The 22,062-nt window shown below is 48.0% G+C and overlaps 1 protein-coding gene across 5 annotated transcripts in view; it reads left to right on the top strand.

Moving 5' to 3' along the window:
- The window catches only part of MATCAP1 (microtubule associated tyrosine carboxypeptidase 1), a 55,869-nt gene extending 34,051 nt beyond the window's left edge, over positions 1–21,818 (top strand). For all 5 annotated transcript variants that reach the window (XM_073307268.2, XM_073307269.2, XM_073307270.2 and 2 more), the window contains exons 4-7: positions 9,457–9,589; positions 11,520–11,825; positions 16,903–17,000; positions 20,703–21,818. In XM_073307268.2, the coding sequence (XP_073163369.1) occupies positions 9,457–9,589; positions 11,520–11,825; positions 16,903–17,000; positions 20,703–20,867 (702 nt within the window). In that variant the 3' untranslated portion in view covers positions 20,868–21,818. The remainder of the gene's footprint in view (positions 1–9,456; positions 9,590–11,519; positions 11,826–16,902; positions 17,001–20,702) is intronic.
- The last annotated feature ends 244 nt before the right edge of the window (positions 21,819–22,062 follow it).

Genomic DNA, 22,062 nt, shown 5'->3' with positions numbered 1-22,062 from the left:
GCCCAATGGCCTGTGATGGGTTTTTAGATGGGGTAAGATCCAAGTTACCCGGGAAAGAATTTTCTGTAGTATCTGGCTGATGAATCTTGCCCATATGCTCAGGGTTTAGCTGATCGCCATATTTGGGGTCGGGAAGGAATTTTCCTCCAGGGCAGATTGGAAGGCCCTGGAGGTTTTTCGCCTTCCTCTGTAGCATGGGGCACGGGTCACTTGCTGGAGGATTCTCTGCTCCTTGAGGTCTTCAAACTACAATTTGAGGACTTCAATAGCACAGATATAGGTGTGAGGTCTTTTTTAGGAGTGGTGGGTGAAATTCTGTGGCCTGCATTGTGCAGGAGGTCAGACTAGATGATCATAATGGTCCCTTCTGACCTAAATATCTATGAATCTATGAATCTATGAAAATCTCCTTTGGTCCCCAGACCAATCTTTATAAATGTGCCACAAGGGTATGTTCCTCCCTAACTCCCCAGTAGTAAGTCCTGCCATGCGGGTGCCTCATCAGAGGCAAGGCCAAACAGCCTGCATGTCTTGGCCCTCATTGCTCCTAAACGGGAGACCAAGAGAGATGGAAGATAGTACGGATAAAAGTGGGGCTCAAGGCTGCAGTCCCTGCAGGGGAATCTGCTGGTTTGGGACCGTAACACGCACAATGAATAAGAAATAAATATTAAAGCAGAAGCAAAATCTGAATGAACAGAGGACTTTCTTCCTCCGGCATTGTGTTCTGGCTCTGGTCTAGGTGTAGCCACTGGCACAAGTGCCAGAGGGCACTGGAGGAGTTCTTTGCTTGTGTGAGGTTGGGCCGTGCATTGGTGCATGCATGGATGCTTGAGAAGGACAGACCCAAATCCTTCACTTGGGGCACTTCCCATATTGCCCCCTGACTCTGCATAGTTCATTAGCACAGGGAACAACCCCACATGTTCATGAGTTAGGCCTCAAAAAATCATTTCCCCATACCCGGAGAATGTAAAGAAAGTGGCAGGTGGGGAAATTAAGGTAAAGGAAGAATACTAAGGTGAACAGTATTACTATGTTCTCATTAAGAAAAGGAGTACTTGTGGCACCTTAGAGACTAACCAATTTATTTGAGCATGAGCTTTCGTGAGCTACAGCTCACTTCATCAGATGTTTACCGTGGAAACTGCAGCAGACTTTATATACACACAGAAATCATGAAACAATACCTCCTCCCACCCCACTGTCCTGCTGGTAATAGCTTATCTAAAGTGATCAACAGGTGGGCCATTTCCAGCACAAATCCAGGTTTTCTCACCCTCCACCCCCCCACACAAATTCACTCTCCTTACCACACAGACTATGCTGACAGCTTGTGCCTCACGCTCTCAAAGAAACTGCGGAATCACCTGATCAAGATCCTCTACAGCAAACAGGGAAAGATTAAGAATGAGCTCTCAAAAATGGATACTCTCATAAAGAACCAACCTTCCACACAAACTTCCTCGTGGCTGGATTTTACTAAAACTAGACAAGCCATTTACAACGCACACTTTGCTTCTCTACAAAAGAAAAAAGACACTAAACTTTCTAAACTACTACATGCTACAAGGGGCCACAGCAATGGTTCCCTCACCCCACCTAGCAATATTGTTAACCTATCCAACTATACTCTCAGCCCAGCAGAAGCAGCTGTTCTATCTCGGGGCCTCTCCTTCTGCCCCTCCACCCCCACGAACATGATACAGTTCTGTGGTGACCTAGAATCCTATTTTCGACGTCTCCGTCTCAAGGAATATTTCCAAAATACCTCTGAACAACATACTAATCCACAGAGGTCTCCCTGCCAACACTACAGAAAGAGGGATTCTAGATGGACTCCTCCTGAAGGTCGAAACAGCAGACTGGACTTCTACATAGAGTGCTTCCGCCGACGTGCACGGGCTGAAATTGTGGAAAAGCAGCATCACTTGCCCCATAACCTCAGCCATGCGGAACGCAATGCCATCCACAGCCTCAGAAACAACTCTGACATCATAATCAAAAAGGCTGACAAAGGAGGTGCTGTTGTCATCATGAATAGGTCGGAATATGAACAAGAGGCTGCTCGGCAGCTCTCCAACACGAGTTTCTACAAGCCATTACCCTATGATCCCACTGAGAGTTACCAAAAGCAACTACAGCATTTGCTCAAGAAACTTCCTGAAAAAGCACAAGATCAAATCCGCACAGACACACCCCTGGAACCCCGACCTGGGATATTCTATCTACTACCCAAGATCCATAAACCTGGAAATCCTGGGCGCCCCATCATCTCAGGCATTGGCACCCTGACAGCAGGATTGTCTGGCTATGTAGACTCCCTCCTCAGGCCCTACGCTACCAGCACTCCCAGCTACCTTCGAGACACCACTGACTTCCTGAGGAAACTTCAATCCATCGGTGATCTTCCTGATAACACCATCCTGGCTACTATGGATGTAGAAGCCCTCTACACCAACATTCCACACAAAGATGGACTACAAGCCGTCAAGAACACTATCCCCGATAATGTCACGGCTAACCTGGTGGCTGAACTTTGTGACTTTGTCCTTACCCATAACTATTTCACATTTGGGGACAATGTATACCTTCAGATCAGCGGCACTGCTATGGGTACCCGCATGGCCCCACAGTATGCCAACATTTTTATGGCTGATTTAGAACAACGCTTCCTCAGCTCTCGTCCCCTAAAGCCCCTACTCTACTTGCGCTATATTGATGACATCTTCATCATCTGGACCCATGGAAAAGAAGCCCTTGAGGAATTCCACCATGATTTCAACAATTTCCATCCCACCACCAACCTCAGCCTGGTCCAGTCCACACAAGAGATCCACTTCCTGGACACTACAGTGCTAATAAACAATGGCCACATAAACACCACCCTATACCGTAAACCTACTGACCGCTATTCCTACCTGCATGCCTCCAGCTTTCACCCTGACCACACCACACGATCCATCGTCTACAGCCAAGCTCTGCGATACAACCGCATTTGCTCCAACCCCTCAGACAGAGACAAACACCTACAAGATCTCTGTCAAGCTTTCTTACAACTACAATACCCACCTGCAGAAGTAAAGAAACAGATTGATAGAGCCAGAAGAGTTCCCAGAAGTTACCTACTACAGGACAGGCCTAACAAAGAAAATAACAGAACGCCACTAGCCGTCACCTTCAGCCCCCAACTAAAACCCCTCCAACGCATTATTAAGGATCTACAACCTATCCTAAAGGATGACCCAACACTCTCACAAGTCTTGGGAGACAGGCCAGTCCTTGCCTACAGACAGCCCCGCAACCTGAAGCAAATACTCACCAACAACCACATACCACACAACAGAACCACTAACCCAGGAACTTATCCTTGCAACAAAGCCCGTTGCCAATTGTGCCCACATATCTATTCAGGGGACACCATCACAGGGCCTAATAACATCAGCCACACTATCAGAGGCTCGTTCACCTGCACATCCACCAATGTGATCTATGCCATCATGTGCCAGCAATGCCCCTCTGCCATGTACATTGGTCAAACTGGACAGTCTCTACGTAAAAGAATAAATGGACACAAATCAGATGTCAAGAATTATAACATTCATAAACCAGTCGGAGAACACTTCAATCTCTCTGGTCACGCAATCACAGACATGAAGGTCGCTATCTTAAAACAAAAAAACTTCAAATCCAGACTCCAGCGAGAAACTGCTGAATTGGAATTCATTTGCAAATTGGATACTATTAATTTAGGCTTAAATAGAGACTGGGAGTGGCTAAGTCATTATGCAAGGTAGCCTGTTTCCTCTTGTTTTTTCCTACCCCCCCCCCCCAGATGTTCTGGTTTAACTTGGATTTAAACCTGGAGAATGGTCAGTTTAGATGAGCTATTACCAGCAGGAGAGTGAGTTTGTGTGTGTATGGGGGTGGGGGGGATGTGAGAAAACCTTGATCTATGCAGGAAATAGCCCGACTTGATTATGTAAAGAGTTGTCACTTTGGATGGGCTAGCACCAGCAGGAGAGTGAATTTGTGTGGGGGGGTGGAGGGTGAGAAAACCTGGATTTGTGCTGGAAATGGCCCACCTGTTGATCACTTTAGATAAGCTATTACCAGCAGGACAGTGGGGTGGGAGGAGGTATTGTTTCATGATTTCTGTGTGTATATAAAGTCTGCTGCAGTTTCCACGGTAAACATCTGATGAAGTGAGCTGTAGCTCACGAAAGCTCATGCTCAAATAAATTGGTTAGTCTCTAAGGTGCCACAAGTACTCCTTTTCTTTTTGCGAATACAGACTAACACGGCTGTTCCTCTGAAATATGTTCTCATTGTAACAGGTCCATCATTGATCAGTTACTGGCTAACGGGCTTATGCTTAATCAGACAAAGGCAAATACACTATCTGATGTCCTTGAACGTTTGTCTTAGATCTGCCACAGTGTTCACCCCGTGCTGGCCTTTCTATGAAGCTGAGACAACTGGGCCAAAGTTAACGTGTGTAAGCTCTGACCCGGGAGCTGGTGAGCCAAAGTGCCCAGTCACCTATGGAAAATTTGGAGTGGGCAGCACCAGAGAGTATGTTTCAGTATAAGCTAGCCATGTTTCTGGCTGTGGGGACTGTAAGGTAATTGGGAATATCTGGCTGGACTTAGAACAAAAGTTCCCCAAGCTAGGTGAGCCGATGTTGCTGCTCCCGTCAGAGAGAGCAGGAATGGGCCACATGTTTGTTTCAAGTTCACCAGCAGATGGTGCACAAAGAATCTAAAAATCTTGTAATGCATTCTCATAATGGATTGGCCATTATAACAGGCTGCCGTATGAGGCGGCCAACCTGCTGGCTGTGGTTTTGCACAGAAAGGACCCAGTGTGATGGAGTCCTTGTGGCTGCCTGGATGAAATACTTACTACAGGTGTAAATGAGGCAGCTCATTTGAGAGACCTGGTGCCTGCAGTGGTTTGAAGGGTCTGTGTCCCTGGGAAAGAAGGGTTTTCTCACAAGTGCGTCATAGAGATTAGCCTCTAAGGCCTCTACCAGAGAAAATAGAGTTACTAAGAATGTCACAAGACACTGTTGAGATCCTAGTGAACCTGGGTTACTTCATTAACTGGAAAACTTCTGTCCTGTCTATAGTAAACATCCCACAAACCAAAACCCAGCACTATGATTGTTCAGAATGGATAAGAGTGAAGAATGTCACAAGACATTTGAGGCAGACCAATATCCTCATTTCTTTGAAGGTGCTGGTAGAGTTTGATGTCAAGGTGGAACTCCAGTGGAGCCTCACCTATGGGGAGAAGTGGGGTTGGTCACAAATGGCAGATGGGACCAAAAGGCCAGCCAGGCACTTTCAGAACCTCAAATCAAGCAGGTAAAAAAATGTGCTCAGATGTAACACAGCGTTCTGTTTGGAGTGAAGAAATTCCAGGAGTTTAAAGTAGAATTTCTCTCCTACTGAATCACAGACACAGAATCGCTGGTTACAATTCTTGACTCCAAAATGAGGTGGCCAGCTTTAGCAGCTTCTGAATGACAGAGATGTGTTCTGAAGCTAACATCTTATCACTGTGCCACCTGATACAAGCCGCCTGAAAACTACAAAAGCACTTCTGCCATTAACAATTAGAAGGACCCACATCCCAGTCTCAGAATCTCCTTTGTGGAGATTCTGTTCCTGTTGCTGCAAAGACTGAATGACACTTTCTCCTTATGACACACAGCAAACTTCATCACCAACTCCCAGAGTACTTTATAGATTTGTCATCACCCTCCATTTGCAGAGTGGAAACCTGAGGCACAGCAGAGAGGGCAAGGGAGCTGCCTGAGGTAACGCAGCTAAGTCCAGGGCACTTGGACCTAGACTGCAGTCTACCAGGGTACAGCTCTCTTCCTCACCGCAAAACAAAGACCGAAAGATTTGGTCTTACAAGAGAGAACTCTGATCCTAGCAGGTGATTTGACTTTTGTCAGTGAAGAATGATGTAAGCTAGAAGCAGCTCAAAAAGAGAATTCAGCAGAGGGACTATAATGCGGGGTTTCCATGTAGTGATACCAGAATCCATGCCAGCTTTCAGAATTCCACTGTGAATTCAAACCCCACTGGCAAAACTTGAGTGAGAACTGGTGGCCAGTTCTACTGCTTCCCTCCTTCCCCCCCCTTCCCCCATCCATAAAGCTTGTCACTTTGTCAAAGAAAGTTCTTAGTTTGCTTTGATGTGATTTGTTCTTGACAAATCCGTGCTGACTGTTACTTATCACCTTATTGTCTTCTGGGTATTTGCAAACTGATTGCTTGATTATCTGCTCCATTATCATTCCGGACTGAAGTTAAGCTGACTGGTCTGTAATTCCCTGGGTTGTCCTTATTCCCCTTTTTATAGATTAGCACTATATTTGCCCTCTTCCAGTCCCCTGGAATCTTGCCTGTCTTCCATGAGTTTTTGAAGATAATCTGTGGCTGGCTCAGATATCTCCTCAGTTAGCTCCTTGAGTATTCAAGGATGTATTTCATCAGGCCCTACTGATTTGAAGACATCTAACTTATCTCAGTAATTTTTTTAACTTGTTCTTTCCCTAATGTAGCCTCAGCTCCTACCATACTTTCACTGGCGTTCACTATGTTAGACGTCCAATCGCTACTAACCTTTTTGGTGAAAACTGAAACAAACAAGTCGTTTAGCTTTTCCGCCATTTCCACATTTTCTGTTATTGTCTTTCCCCTCTCATTGAATAATGGGCCTGCTCTGTCCTTGATCTTCCTCTTGCTTCTAATGTGTCTGTAGAATGTTTTCTTGTTACTCTTTATGTCTCTAGCTAGTTTAATCTGATCCTGGTGATTTATTACTGTTTAATTTATCCCCAAACCTCTCTATTGATGCCTCAGTCTGGGACAGTTCCTCAGATTTGTCACCTGAAAAGACTGGCTCAATTGTGGGAATCTCCCGCACACCCTCTGCTATGAAGAGTGATGTAAAGAATTCATTTAGCTTCTCTGCAATGGCCTTGTCTTCTTTGAGTGCCCCTTTAGCACCTCAATCATCCACCTCAATCCAAACCCTATGGATTGTTTGGTAGGCTTTCTGCTTCTGATGTACTTGAAAAATTTCTGTTAGTTTTTGTGTCTTTTGCTAGTTGCTCTTCAAATTCTGTTTTTGGCCTGCCTAGTTATACCTACACTTGACTTTCCAGAGTTTATGTTCCTTTCTATTTACCTCAGTAAGATTTGACTTCCAATTTTGAAAGGATGCCTTTTTGTCCCTAATTGCCTCTTTTACTCTATTGTTTAGTGGTGAAGATTTTTTGGTCCTGTTACTGTTTTGTTTTTATTTGGGCTATACATATAATTTGAGCTTCTGTTATAGTGTTTTTAAAGTTTCCATGCAGCTTGCAAGGATTTCACTCTTGTGACTGTTCCTTTTAATTTCCATTTAACTAGACTCTTCGTTTTTGTATAGTCCCCCTTTTTGAAGTTAAATGCTACTGTGGAGGGTTTCTTTGGTATTTTCCTCCCTACAAGATTGTTAAATTTAATTACATTGTGGTTGCTATTACTGAGCGGTTCCAGCTATGTTCACCTCTTGGACCAGATTCTGTGCCACTCAGGACTAAATCAAGAATTGCCTCTCCCCTTGTGGGTTCCAGGACTAACTGCTCCAAGAAGAAGTTGTCACACTGCCTCAAGGCAGACTGTCTAATTACACCCCAAACTGATGGTATGTTCTATAATTAGATTTCACCAACCCAGTACCAAATGTGAACTCCTGGATCACCAAACCAGTCTTCCCATGGGGGCACGGACAGTCCCGTGAGACTCTCCAGTCTATTTTGCCACCCCGACAAACTGAACTTAGTGATAAATGGTCACTTACACCCAAAATTACACCACATTCAGGCTGCTTCCAGTCCCAAGAGACCAGTCACTTACCCCAGATAAATTGGTACCTAGATCTTACACCAAAGACAATGCCTGTCCCAATCCTGTAATAAACTATCTAAAAGTTTATTAACTAGGAAAAAGAAATGAGAGTACTTACAGGTTAAAGCAAGCAAACAACACACAGAAATGAGTTATCATCTAGATTCTGAGCGTGACAGAGTTGTAGTGATCTGTCAATTCAAAGTGTCTTTCAGGGCAGACCCAGGAGGTAGCTCCTGGGGATCTCTGGCTTCAGTTTGGCTTCTCTGGCTCTGTGAGAGTTCAAACAGTGAAGAGATGAAAAATCTCCCCATCACCTATTTCTGTTTCCCTCTCCCAGCATTCAAAACCATGGGACAAGGCCAGCATGAGTGGACTGAGCAGTTAACAAAGCTTTTGTCTTATAATGGCCCACTTTTAAATTTTGATAGTCCTCCTGGGAGTGCACAGTATCATAAAGGTGTGCATGGGGCTGCCAGTATGACCATGCCATCATAGAACATCAGGGTTGGAAGGGACCTCAGGAGGTCATCTAGTCCAACCCCCTGCTCAAAGCAGGACCAATCCCCAACAAAATCATCCCAGCCAGGGCTTTGTCAAGCCTGACCTTAAATACTTCTAAGGAAGGAGATTCCACCACCTCCCTAGGCATTCCAGTGTTTCACCACCCTCCTAGTGAAAAAGTTTTTCCTAATATCCAACCTAAACCTCCCCCACTGCAACTTGAGACCATTACTCCTTGTCCTGTCATCTGCTACCACTGAGAACAGTCTAGAGCCATCCTCTTTGGAACCCCCTTGCAGGTAGTTGAAAGCAGCTATCAGATCCCCCCTCATTCTTCTCTTCCGCGGACTAAACAATCCCAGTTCCCTCAGCCTCTCCTCATAAGTCATGTGTTCCAGTTCCCGTATCATTTTTGTTGCCCTCTGGTGGACGCTTTCCAATTTTTCCACATCCTTCTTGTAGTGTGGGGCCCAAAACTGGACACAGTACTCCAGATGAGGCCTCACCAATGTCGAATAGAGGGGAACGATCACGTCCCTCGATCTGCTGGCAATGCCCCTACTTATACATCCCAAAATGCCATTGGCTTTCTTGGCAACAACGGCAAAATGTTGACTCATATACAGCTTCTCGTCCACTGTAACCCCTAGGTCCTTTTCTGCAGAACTGCTGCTGAGCCAGTTGGTCCCTAGTCTGTAGCGGTGCAAGGGATTCTTCCGTCCTAAGTGCAGGACTCTGCACTTGTCCTTATTGAACCTCATCAGATTTCTTTTGGCCCAATCCTCTCATTTGTCTAGGTCCCTCTGTATCCTATCCCTACTCTCCAGCGTATCTACCTCTCCTCACAGTTTAGTGTCATCTGCAGACTTGCTGAGGGTGTAATCCACACCATCCTCCAGATCATTTATGAAGATATTGAACAAAACCGGCCCGAGGACCGACCCTTGGGGCACTCCACTTGATACCGGCTGCCAGGTAGACATGGAGCCATTGATCACTAACATGATCATCCTGACTCTCATTCTCCATCTGCCCCCAGGTGGTCGTTCATCTGACTGAGGACCTGCTGTCCCAAGCCGTGATGATGGTGGAGAACAGCCGGCCCACCCTGGCAATCAACCTGTCTGGAGCCCGGCAATACTGGCTGGAGGGCATGCTGCGCCATGAAATAGGTCAGAGCTGGGTTGGAGGCATGGGCCATGCGGGGCGCCGGGGATGTTGAGCCACGCAGGGACTCACCAGGAACTAACGCTCCTGCTGTTGAAAGGGAATAAAATGGATCAGCATGTTGCATGGCCTTTGCAGGGTGGGGTGGGCAGAAGGAGGCTGGAGCCCATCATGTCACAGAGCCAGGAGGCAGCCGTCCTTCTCTATTGACCTCTGGGGTAACCACACTGGAAATAACACCCTGACCTGGGAGCACCTCAACCTCTCCAAGCTACTGCTGATAGGAGGGAGGGAGGAGAAGAGCCAGAGGTGGTGAGGAGCTGCAGAGCCTGGTCGGCTCCAATGCCAGGACCCCTTGGAGCTGGCTCTGCACAACGGTGGGGGTGAGGACTCGGCACTACATGGAGAATGCCGATGGAGGGAGGCACAGAGGGGGTTGTTTAGGGCAGCAGGCAGGGGTGGGACGCCAAGAAAAACTGCTCGGAATTTTTCACAGTGGACATTTTTTTCATTGCAAAATGGCCCTTTCTTCTTTGAAGGCCTCTGTGATCCCCATGGGGGCATTGCCCCTTGGCAGCAAGCACAGAGCCCTCTTTGAAGCCCTGTCCATTGGGGAGCGGGAGCCCTCCCGCCCACGTGGCACTGAACACATGGCACTGGTGGCTGGAAGAGCCGAAGCACCCTCTGCCGTGCCCATTGCGGCTCGGGAGGGTTAGCGTGCGTGCTGGAATGAGTTGAAAAGGTGTTAGGGCAGGGCAGGGCAGGGCAGGAGCGCTGCCGCTATAGGTACACACATCCAGCTAGGGTTGCAAAATCAAGCTCTCAAAAGTTCAGAAGCACCAGAATTAGGGCTCCCCCCCAACCTCCCTTCGGTCTCTTTGTGCGTATGCATTAGGATACAGGCTTTAATTACAGGGTCACATGCTACGTTTTCCACAGGACCCTGATTCATTCAGTGTCCGCTGAAAGACCTTTCAGAGCTCTCAGCCAGAAGGGTCCAGACAAAGGTGTCCCCTCCCAGGAGGTGCTTTGTCAGGGGCAGGAGGGGAGGTGGCAAGGAGAAGCCTGACGATCAAGGAGTCCCAAGTGCAAGTGGGGGTGGGGGGCTCTAGAGCAGGGGTTCTCAACCTTTTTCCTTCTGAGGTCCCCCCAAAATGCTATAAAAACTCCACAGCCCACCAATGCCTTATAAAAGCCAGAGCCAACGTTAGAGGGTAGCAAGCAGGGCCCCAAACCACAGGGGACCCTGCAGAGCTATGTTCCTCAGGCTTCAGCTCCAGGTGGCATGGCTCAGGGCTCCTGGCTTCCACCCTGCACAGTGGTGCTTCAGCTTTCTGCCCTGGGCCCCAGTAAGTCTAACACTGGCCCTGCTTGGCGGATCCCCCTGAAACCTGCTCACTGCCCCCCCCAGAGGGCCCCGGATCTCTGATTGAGAACCACTGCTCTAGAGAGAGGCCTGAGGGAGGGTTGTTAATTTCTGCTTATTGCACCATGGAGCTTAGATTTTGTAAAAGTTTGTTAAACTCAGCAGTGAAGCCATCTGGCCCTGGGGGACAGCTTAGATATCAAAGGATTAATGGAGTATTATTCCAGCCCTCCTGCCACCAGTCCTAGAGCACAGTTAGTAGCTGCTGTGCTCCTGAGCTCTGAAGGGGAAGATCAAATGTCAGAGGTTTTGTCAGAGAGACGAGATGGGTGAGGTAATGCCTTCTACTGGACCAACTTCTGTTGGTGAGAGAGACACGCTTTTGTTAGACTTTTATCTGCTGAAAGAGTAGCTGTGGGGTAGGGGGAGTTTGCCATGTCCCTTATCAATGTGGGGAACGATTTACCCCCAATGCTCCTGATTTCCTAGCCCCATTGCCCAGGGGCTTTGCACAGGGTGTGTGAGACATGGGTTGAGGCTGACTAATTTCTCTCCCTTGTCTTCTCTAGGCACTCATTACATCCGTGGGGTGAATAATGCCCGCCAGCCTTGGCACAGCATGGAGGGCCGTAAGCAGTATGGCCTGAAGCCTGCTAACCCCACAGAAGAAGGCCTGGCTAGTCTGCATAGCGTCCTCTTCCGTAAGCAGCCCTTTCTGTGGCGGGCAGCACTGCTGTACTACACCGTCCACCAGGCCCGTCACATGTCCTTCAGCGTGCTCTTCCAGCACTTGGAGCAGTACGTCCAAGATGCCAGAGTCCGGTGGGACTACTGCGTGCGGGCAAAACGAGGCCAGACTGACACCTCACAGCCAGGTGGGAGATAGCTCCACTGCAGAGCCAGGCCCATGGGTGGGAACGGGACTTGGTGGTTAAGACACTGGGCTGGGAGGCTGGAGACCTGGGGTCTGTTCCTAGCTCTGCTACTGCCCAGGGGTGAATCTCTGTTCTCCTCCCCTATGTTCCAGCGTGTCTCATCAGAGCATGGAGGGTCTCTCGCTGTGTGTGTGCAGGACTGGACCACACCAGCAGAGCGAGCAATGTGGGGGCCGCAAATGGCAGCTCAGTGCCGCAAGCTGGGGATTTGCTGTTTTAGGTGGGGATTGGCAGGAAAGGGAGGGTGAGCATGGAGAACAGGTGGCAGGAGGGGGATGGTGTGGACACCCATCAGCACAGGGTCCAGAATGAGAACTGTACAAGGCCATGGTGTCACAGCTGGGCCCTGCTCTGGCTGGTTGAGTCCGTGGTGGCCCCTGCCAGCAGCTCCTTTCTAACCTGAGCTCACATGGCTGTTGAAGGGGGCACCCTGGTGGGGGGTGTCTTCTCTGAAGAGTTCTCCCTTTCTTGTGTTGCTCTGACTAGCTTTGGAGGTGACACTATCCCTTTAAGACCTGTGCAAAAATGAGTTTAAAAAGTAGCCTCAGGTCCTAGCCCAGCCATTCTGCCCCTGTCATTTGGCTGTGTGAGAGACCCACATGAGCCAGAGGAGAAACTGGCTGACTGCAGAGGGGTAACAGTGAAACTGACTAGATGTAATGTGGGATATGGACCCTCTGTGTACAACTCCTCTGACACCCCCATGCCGGCACCTCAGCCTCGCTTTTTGCTGAAGCACTTGCAGAGTTGGGTCTCTCCAGGGCTTTTCAAGAAGCGTTACACAGAGTCCAAGGCAGCACTACGGTAACCGGAGCCCTGAACGTGGGTGATTGTAACAGCTCCCAATCATTGTCACAGACCGAGGAACCACCCAGTCCACTTGTCAGACAAATACTGACACTTAACACCCAGAACCCTTGTAGACAGTCGTTGAAATACTACGATTACAAAGAGCGCTGCTGCTGCTCATGCTTTTCATAGATTTATAGTTTTAAGGCCAGGAGGGGTCACTGTGACCATCCCTTCTGCCCTCCTGCATACACAGCTGGAGAATGTCACCAGGGATCCCTGTAGCAGACCCATCACTCAGAGGGACTGAGGCACTTGACTCCCATTGGTTTTACTGGGAGCTAGGCACTGGAATACATTTGAGCAGCTGCCCATGTCTTTGTTTAAAGACTCCAGGTGACAGTGAATCCACCATGCCTCTGTGTCAGTGTTTTCAATTGTTAATTACCCCTCATCTAGTTTCAACTGCCAGCCCTTGGATTTTGTTCTGACTTTATTTGCTAGATTAAAGAGTCCTCTGCTAGTGTGTCACCTGGGGGGTATTGAAAACTGTGTTACCATTACCAGCACTACCACTTTCAATTATAACGGGTTTCCTGCTCCTGCTTGCAGGCTAGGGGGCTCGGTAGGGAAGTGTGTGATCTGGGCATAGCAGCAGTCAGTCTGTGGAGAGCCAGCCTAGAGCGAAGTGAGGTGAGTTGGGCCTCTCACTGTCTTAGGGAGCAGCCTGCTTTGTCTCTCTCTGTTTTTTTTTTTTTTTTTTTTTATTGTTTTGGGTTTGAGATCTGGACTCTACGGGTACATCTACACATGCAGCTAGGGGGGTGAGTCCCAGCTCAAGGAGATATGCTCATGGTAGCGCACACCCAGCGAGCACACTAAAAATCAAGTGTAGCCATGAGCTAGGCATCCTGAGTATGTGCCTAGACTTTCAGACAGGTACATACTTAAAGGTGGCTGGTCCATCCTGCAGCTCACGCTGCTACAGCTACGCTCTGTTTTTAGCACCCTGTCTCTCATCAAGCTACACCCCAGCTCGAAGTGTAGACATAGCCTAAGAAATGAAGTAGCATTACATGGCAGCCTGCAGAAAGAGTATTTCTGTTTTTCTTCTACTTTTGTGTGTGTGCTGTGAACATAACAGAGAAAGCTGGGACGGCTTCTTTAGGAAAGAAAAATAAAAGAGGACAATGAAGAGTAGAGATAAAATGGCTACCTACCACAATATGGAGAGTTTCCACTTTAATGGGGGGGGGGAAGGAAGATTTTGCAACATACATTCAGAGACTTGAACAGTATTTTTACGCGTATGCTATAGAAGATACTGATAAACAGGGCTGTTTTCCTAACGTTGGTGGGAAAAACAACATTTACCATGCTTAAGCTTGTGTTGTCCACAGAAACCTGAGCTGGAGTATAAAGGACATAAAGGAGAGTCTAGAACAGTGGTTTTCAACCTTTTTTCATTTGTAGACCCCTAAAACTTTCAAATGGAGGTGCGGACCCCTTTGGAAATCTTAGCCATAGTCTGCAGACCCCTAGGGGTCCCTGAACCACAAGTTGAGAACCACTGGACTGAAGAAACCAGATCATGTAGCTTCTCTCAGAGCCCCCTAACCTGCAAGCAGGACCAGGAAACCCCTTATAGTTTACAGTGATAGCTTTAATTTTCTCCTAAGCAGATTTCATTACCTCACTCTTCACTCCTTTTCCAGGTCAGTAATAAATATATTGGAGACCGCTGGTCCTAGTACTGACCTGGGCCCGTTGGACTTGCTTCTGACTTCACTTGCTTCTGACCTCATAGTGATCAATGGCTCCATGTCTAATTGCCAGTATCAAGTGGAGTGCCCCAAGGGTCGGTCCTGGGGCCGATTTTGTTCAATATTTTCATTAATGATCTGGAGGATGGCGTGGACTGCACCCTCAGCAAGTTTGCAGATGACACTAAACTGGGAGGAGAGGTAGATATGCTGGATGGTAGAGATAGGATACAGAGGGCCCTAGACAAATGAGAGGATTGGGCCAAAAGAAATCTGATGAGGTTCAACAAGGACAAGTGCAGAGTCCTGCACTTAGGACAGAAGAATCCCATGAGCCGCTACAGACTAGGGACCGACTGGCTCAGCAGCAGTTCTGCAGAAAAGGACCTAGGGGTTACAGTGGATGAGAAGCTGTATATGAGTCAACATTTTGCCATTGTTGCCAAGAAGGCCAATGGCATTTTGGGACGTATAAGTAGGGGCATTGCCAGCAGATCGAGGGACGTGATCGTTCCCCTCTGTTCGACATTGGTGAGGCCTCATCTGGAGTACTGTGTCCAGTTTTGGGTCCCACACTACAAGAAGTATGTGGAAAAATTGGAAAGCGTCCACCAGAGGGCAACAAAAATGATACGGGAACTGGAACACATGACTTATGAGGAGAGGCTGAGGGAACTGGGGATGTTTAGTCCACGGAAGAGAAGAATGAGGGGGGATTTGATAGCTGCTTTCAACTACCTGCAAGGGGGTTCCAAAGAGGATGGATCTAGACTGTTCTCAGTGGTAGCAGATGACAGAACAAGGAGTAATGGTCTCAAGTTGCAGTGGGGGAGGTTTAGGTTGGATATCAGGAAAAACTTTTTCACTAGGAGGGTGGTGACACACTGGAATGCGTTACCTAGGGAGGTGGTGGAATCTCCTTCCTTAGAAGTTTTTTAAGGTCAGGCTTGAGAAAGCCCTGGCTGGGATGATTTAGTTGGGGATTGGTCCTGCTTTGAGCAGGGGGTTGGACTAGATGACCTCCTGAGGTCCCTTCCAACCCTGATGTTCTATGATGCCATGGTCACAACTGGCACTGGAATAGGTTACCTACGGAGGTGGTGGAATCTCCTTCTGTCATAAATATAAAGGGAAGGGTAAACACCTTTAAAAGCCCTCCTGGCCAGAGGAAAAACCCTTTCACCTGTAAAGGGTTAAGAAGCTAGGATAACCTCACTGGCACCTGACCACAGTGACTAATGAGGAGACAAGGTACTTTCAAAGCTGGAGGGGGGAGAAACAAAGGGTCTGGGTCTGGCTGTGTGATGCATTTGCCGGGAACAGACAGGAATGTAGTCTTAGAACTTAGTAAGAGATCTAGCTAGATATGCGTTAGATTATGATTTCTTTAAATGGCTGAGGAAATAAGCTGTGCTGAATGGAATGGATATTCCTGTTTTTGTGTCTTTTTATAACGTAAGGTTTTGCCTAGAGGGATTCTCTGTGTTTTGAATCTAATTACCCTGTAAGGTATTTACCAGCCTGATTTTACAGAGGTGATTTTTTTTTTACTTTTTCTTCTATTAAAATTCTTCTTTTAAGAAACTGATTTCTTTTTCATTGTTCTTAAGATCCAAGGGTTTGGGTCTGTGGTCACCTATGCAGATTGGTGAGGATTTTTATCAAGCCTTCCCCAGGAAGTGGGGTGCAAGGGTTGGGAGGATTTGGGGGGGAAAGATGTTTCCAAACAACTCTTTCCCAATAACCAGTTAAACGTTTGGTGGTGGCAGCGAAAGTCCAAGGGCAAAGGGTAAAATAGTTTGTACCTTGGGGAAGTTTTAACCTAAGCTGGTAAAAGTAAGCTTAGGAGGTTTTCATGCAGGTCCCCACATCTGTACCCTAGAGTTCAGAGTGGGGAAGGAACCTTGACACCTTCCTTAAGAGGTTTTTAAGGTCAGGCTTGACAAAGCCCTGGCTAGGATGATTTAGTTGGGGATTGGCCCTGCTTTGAGCAGGGGGTGGGACTAGATGACCTCCTGAGGTCCCTTCCAACCCTGAGGTTGTATGATTCACTTACACCAGTTCTTTCCTAGTCTAACTCTAAGGAATGTGTACACTTGGAGCTGGAGCTGCAATGCTGAGCTTGTGTAGACATACCCACGGTAGTGCTCATCGAGCCAGCACGTTACAAGTAGCAGTGTAGCTGCAGTGCACTGGCTGCCCCATGTACATACCCAGGGGGCCTGGACGGGTTTGTACTTGGGGCAGCCAGCCCTTGCCACTGCCGTGCTGCTGCAGCTGCACTATGATCCTTTTAGCTGATGAGAGCCAGCACGGTACCTCTGTGTGAGCTGGGCACTGCACCCCTCGCTCCAAGTGCAGTCACACCCCAGCTGACGTCTGTTGAAATGCCGTTGATTTGCACCAGGGTGGGATGAAAATTAGGTCCACAGCAGGTAGCACTTCTCCTCCTTACTCTCTTCCAGGCTGTTTCAGTAAGGATCAAGTGTATCTGGATGGAATTCTCCGGATCCTGAGGCATCGGCAGACTATTGACTTCCGGTTGCTGGCAGAACTGGGCAAGGTAACAGCCTGGAGTGACGGACAGAACCTGCTTCCTGGTGTGAAATCAGTACATGGAAACAGTTCGCTGCAGGATGGGCCATGGTTTATGGATTATTTATATGGTGTTTTTACACCCCCAGCCAGTGCGATAACTAGGGTTCTTCCCCTTGGTCTCAGGGACATAATCGTAAACTTTGCTATTTGATTAATGTAAATACTCAGGAGATTAACATGAAAAACCCAGTTTTGGTCATTAACCCTGTTCTTGAATTATGGAATTTAGCACAAATACCAAATAGGAAATTACTGCAGAAAGGGATGAGGGGGTTATAGTGGATCACAAACTAAATATGAGTCAACGGTGTTAGAAAAATGTGAACATCATTCTGGGATGTATTAGCAAGAGTGTTGTTCAGCAAGACACAAAAAGTAATTCTTCCACTCTATTCTACACTGGTAAGGCTTCAAATGGAGTACTGTGTCCAAATCTGGGCACCAGACTTCTGGAAAGATGTGGACAAATTGGAGAAAGTCCAGAGGAGAACCACAAAAATAATGAACAGTCTAGAAAACATGACCTGTGAGGAAAGACTGAAAAAACTGTGTTTGTTTAGTCTGGAGAAGAGAAAACTGGGGGAAGGGTGGGAATGATAACAGTCTTCAAGTACATAGAAGGTTGTTATAAAGAGGAGGGTGAAAAATTGTTCTTAACCACCGAGGACAGGACAAAAAGCAATGGACTTGAACTGCAGTAAGGGAGATTTAGGTTGGACATTAGGAAATACTTCCTAACTTAAGGGTAGCTAAGCACTGGAACAGATAACCTAAGGAGGTTGTGGAATCTCTGTTGTCAGAGGTTTTTAAGAACAGGTTAGCCAAACACCTGCCAGGGATGCCTAGATAATATTTAGTCCTGCCTCAGTGCAGGGGACTGGACTAGATGATCTATCCAGGTCCCTTCCTGTCCTGAATTTCTATGAAGAAGAAATTTATTTGAGAGAGAATGGAAACAAGTGTGAGCGATGGAAAAAAATGGTTACATATAAAACAACCATAAAACACAAACTAGGGCTGACACTTATTACTAGTTACCTTTTCTAGCCAATCAAGTAGATTCTCTCCTGAAAGTTCAGTCTTTTGCAGCATTTGCAAGTCCCCAGGAGCTAGGACAGCATCTTCCATGCAGCATCCCCACTCAGCCAGATTCTTTCTCAGTGGCTGGATGCTGCAGCGTGTCTTTCTCCACCCCGTGAGACACTGAATCAGTCCTTTGCCTTTACGCGGAGGGCCCTCTCTTCGCTGCCATAGCATCCCATCTCACTTCAGTGGGCTTATAGTTTATCTTTGATGGTTTGCCACTGACTGTTTGGGCTGCTGCAATGGTGGACAACAGCACTATACATTATGTAATTGGCTAGCCAGCAAGGGGGGGTGGCAACCCCTTCCCACTTTAATGAGCTGTCACCAAGACACATTATTCCCAGTTGACTCACTTTCCTCAAGACCCATAAGGGCCTAATTTTCAATCTAGTTACATTATCCCTTAAGTAAAACCAGTGCACATATCTTGCAATGATTGAGGATTGATAAGTTACAAGTTTTCAGCAGAGACCTCATAAGCTGCCCTTCTTTAATAAATACCTTGAAAGCAGTGTATTAGGCATAGTGAGTTTGTCAGGTCTGAGACAGGCATTGCTTCTAAAGGACAGTGACCCCTTTGCTGGCTGGCACCAATGTGTCTCAGTGTCACAGTAACTCTTTTCTCCCTGTACAGAGAGTTGAATTCACAGGAGTGTCTCTTGAGCAGATCACACCGAGCGCCTCTGTACCTCAGGCCAGGTTTCAGATAGTATCGGACTCATACAAAGACTGCAAAGTGTATGCTCATATGACAGTGAGGAGTTCCCTGAGACTTCTAGGTCACGTGACAGCTTGCATGTATGTGGCTCAGCATGCCAGACTTCTCCGCAGAGTCCTGCAGAGGTGGTTGAAGTCTGCCTGCTGTCCCACTCAGCATCCACGGGACATGCTGACTCACGTACATGCAAGTGTCTTGTCATCCCTGGACTGGTGGCTGGACCTTGCCAGTGTATACAACGGGTTCCCTTTTCCCCAACCCTGCCCTCAGTGACCCTAATCACAGAAGCTTCATCTATTGGCCAGGGAGGTCAGACTCAGGGTCTCTGGTCAGCTCAGGATCTCTCTCTCCACCATCAGTGTTTGAGAGCTTTCAGCTATTCACCTGGCCTGTCAAGCGTATCTGCCTCACATCAAAGGTTGTTCTGCGCAAGTGCTCATGGAGAACACTGCTGCGACGGTCTGGTTAAACAAGCAGAGAGGTGCCTGTCCAATGAACCTGTGGGCTTTCTGCATCAAGAATGGACTAATGCTCAAAGCATCCTCCTCCCAGCTCCCAGAAATGTCTAGTGAACCATCTCAGCAGAGATCACAAACGGTCCCTCGGACTCACCATCCCGGAGACCATTTTCTGGATGTGGGAAATGCCAGCAATAGACCTGTCCACCACCTGAGGGAACAGGAAGTGTCAGCAGTTCTGTTCCAGAGCAGGCTGCAGCCCAGGTGCTTTGTCAGACACCTTTCTACTCTCCTGGACAGGGAAACTTCTCTATACAGTCCCCTTCCCCCTCCATATGGTGCTGAGATTTGAGCAGCTTCGGACAGGCTCACCCCGTGCTAATTTTGATAGCTCAAGCCTGGCCATGTCAGCATTGGTTCTCAGCCTGGTGGAACCAGTCGTGTTGAGCTCCCATATCTGTGCCACACAGAAGAGCTTTTAGACACAGGTGGCACTTGCTACCCTGGGCCTGCGTTTTTCCTGATCACAAAGATAGATACCATCAGTGTGAGGTGACAAAACCCAGCAAATTAACCAGCCTACTTGGGCAGTCTCCCAAGAAAGTCACCACACCTGAGAGACTCTCTCAGTCCTTCTTTGGTTTGGCTTGGCCTGGGCATTCAGAGACTAATGTGTATTTCAGAAGCTCTGGCCTGACCCCAGTTTCTTGCTGCTTGGCTTATTTCGATACATTTGCTGATTTAGGCCTACAGTAGGTGCTCTGGTCCCTGTCACAGGGATAAGGATGTGCTTACGTCGGTTTGTTCTATGGCTGAGCAAGGCAGTGCCATCCCACCCTGTACCTTGCCCTCACTGCAGCCCCCACCAGGTGCAAGTTCAAGGGCTCAAGCAAAGTTCCTGTCAGTCCAGATGAGCCGCTGTTTGTGGGACCTGAGAGAAGGTGTCTGCTAGAGGGGGTTGCCTGTGCTCTGTCTCACCTGCCTCCATATCAGCAATTTCTGCTCCAAATGGGAAACTGACCTGCCAGACCCAAATATCTGCACCTGCTGAGCCAAGGGGCAACAGCTCGTTGTCTCATGCACTGCAGTGAGAAACAAGTATCTGTTGGAAGCATCTCCATGACCCCTTCACATTGCCCTAGACCAGAGAGTCTGGAGCTGGTGGTTCATAGCCCATCCCTCCTGGCTGGAGAGTGACCGTGTAGCTCAGGTGCCTGGAATTCCTGGGAACGTTCCATCCATTCTTGCTACCATGCGGTGCCCTATCAGTAAGGCCCGGGCTAGTGTAGTTAACAATTAGCAGCCCTCCCACAATAGAGCAGGAGGTGAGTGAATCTGCGGGTGTGCAGAGATCCCCTTGGGTGGCTGGCCTGAGGGCCTGAAACATCTGTTTTCTTTCCACCAGGTCTCCTATGAAGATGTGAATCAGCTGAAGGAATTCGGTGTTCTAGAGAAGGCGCGAATCCCCCATTTCATGCAGGACATGGAACGGTACAGACAGCAGCTTGACCACATCATCGCCACCAACAGACTGAATGAGGAAGAGCTAGAGCAGTTGCTGCCGGACTGACCTGGTCTGCAGGGTCCTGACCTACCTGCCCCTGTGGCAGAGTCCCACTTCCCAGGCCACACTGCCTTTTGTGCCAGGAAGCCTTGGGCACAAAAGGGAGTTGTCTTGTGTGCGTGTCTGACTGCAGCCGTCCAAAGCATTCAGGGTGCCATGGGGTCTGTGTATTTATTATTCATTTTGTGACTGTTCAGCAGGTCAGTCCTCACCTGGAGGAAGCTTCCTCCCATCCATTCAGAAGTGGGTCCTGCAAAGGGAGAGCTGGTTGTGTGTGGATTCCTGCAGTAGGACATGCAGCGGTGAGGGTGGGGGGAGGGGACAATAGCTAAGATGCATGCAATGCCACGGGAGGAAACTAGCACCAGAGGTGCTTTGGGGGTTGTTTTTTATACATGCTGTTGTGGAGGGAGGGCTGGGGAAAGGAAGGATGATGGAAGATATTTAAACAGCCCAAATCCAAGATGGAGAACAGAAATGTTTCTATAGGAATCACTGAGAGGACTGTGAAGTCTGCAGATCATATGTTAAAACCCTAGGAGGCAGCCGCAGATTGGTCAGGGAGGGTGGAAGGGAGCGCTGCACTCCAGGAGAGGATGAAGGCTTACCGGGTCTGTTCTCGTCTGTATCGGTTCTTACACTGTGCTCATCACTGTAGGACCTGGGCAGTGGGGAAACCACACAGCTAGGATTGACTTCCCTAATCGGTGAGAGGGGACTGGATAGTATTAAAGAAATCAAATGTAGGCTGCATGCCCTGAAAAGCTTCCGACAGTGCAATATTTCCTCACGAGCAGGCACTCTGGTCAGCACACTCTGCACCAGAACTCAATCAGCTGCTTAGTTGCTTCCCACCCTTTGTCTAGACAGCGCCTGTAAAAATGCCTTTGCCCTTGTCCATTCCTCAGCTGTAAGAAGGATTTTAATCCCCCCAATAAAGATTTTTTTCCACTCGTGTTTACATGGGAAGCGTCAGTGACATTGGAAGGCCTCTTTTTGCTAGAGGCCTCACTGGGGGACTAGCGAAGAAATGTGAGAAGGTGTCATCCAAGAACATGAGATCTGAGCACCAGATTTCTGGCAGTGTTGGAGGACTCTTGTGAATGGGCCCAGCCCTGTCAGTGATAGTTCAGTGAGTAGCCAGTTCCATTCTGAACGCCCTTTCTCCATAGCTTAGAACTTAGTCAAACATTCACTTTGT

This window comes from Lepidochelys kempii, chromosome 12, assembly GCF_965140285.1.
Source record: "Lepidochelys kempii isolate rLepKem1 chromosome 12, rLepKem1.hap1, whole genome shotgun sequence".
Taxonomy (NCBI): Eukaryota; Metazoa; Chordata; order Testudines; family Cheloniidae; genus Lepidochelys; species Lepidochelys kempii.
The sequence above is the reverse complement of the archived record's forward strand: the minus strand, read 5'-3'. Positions and strand labels throughout refer to the sequence as shown.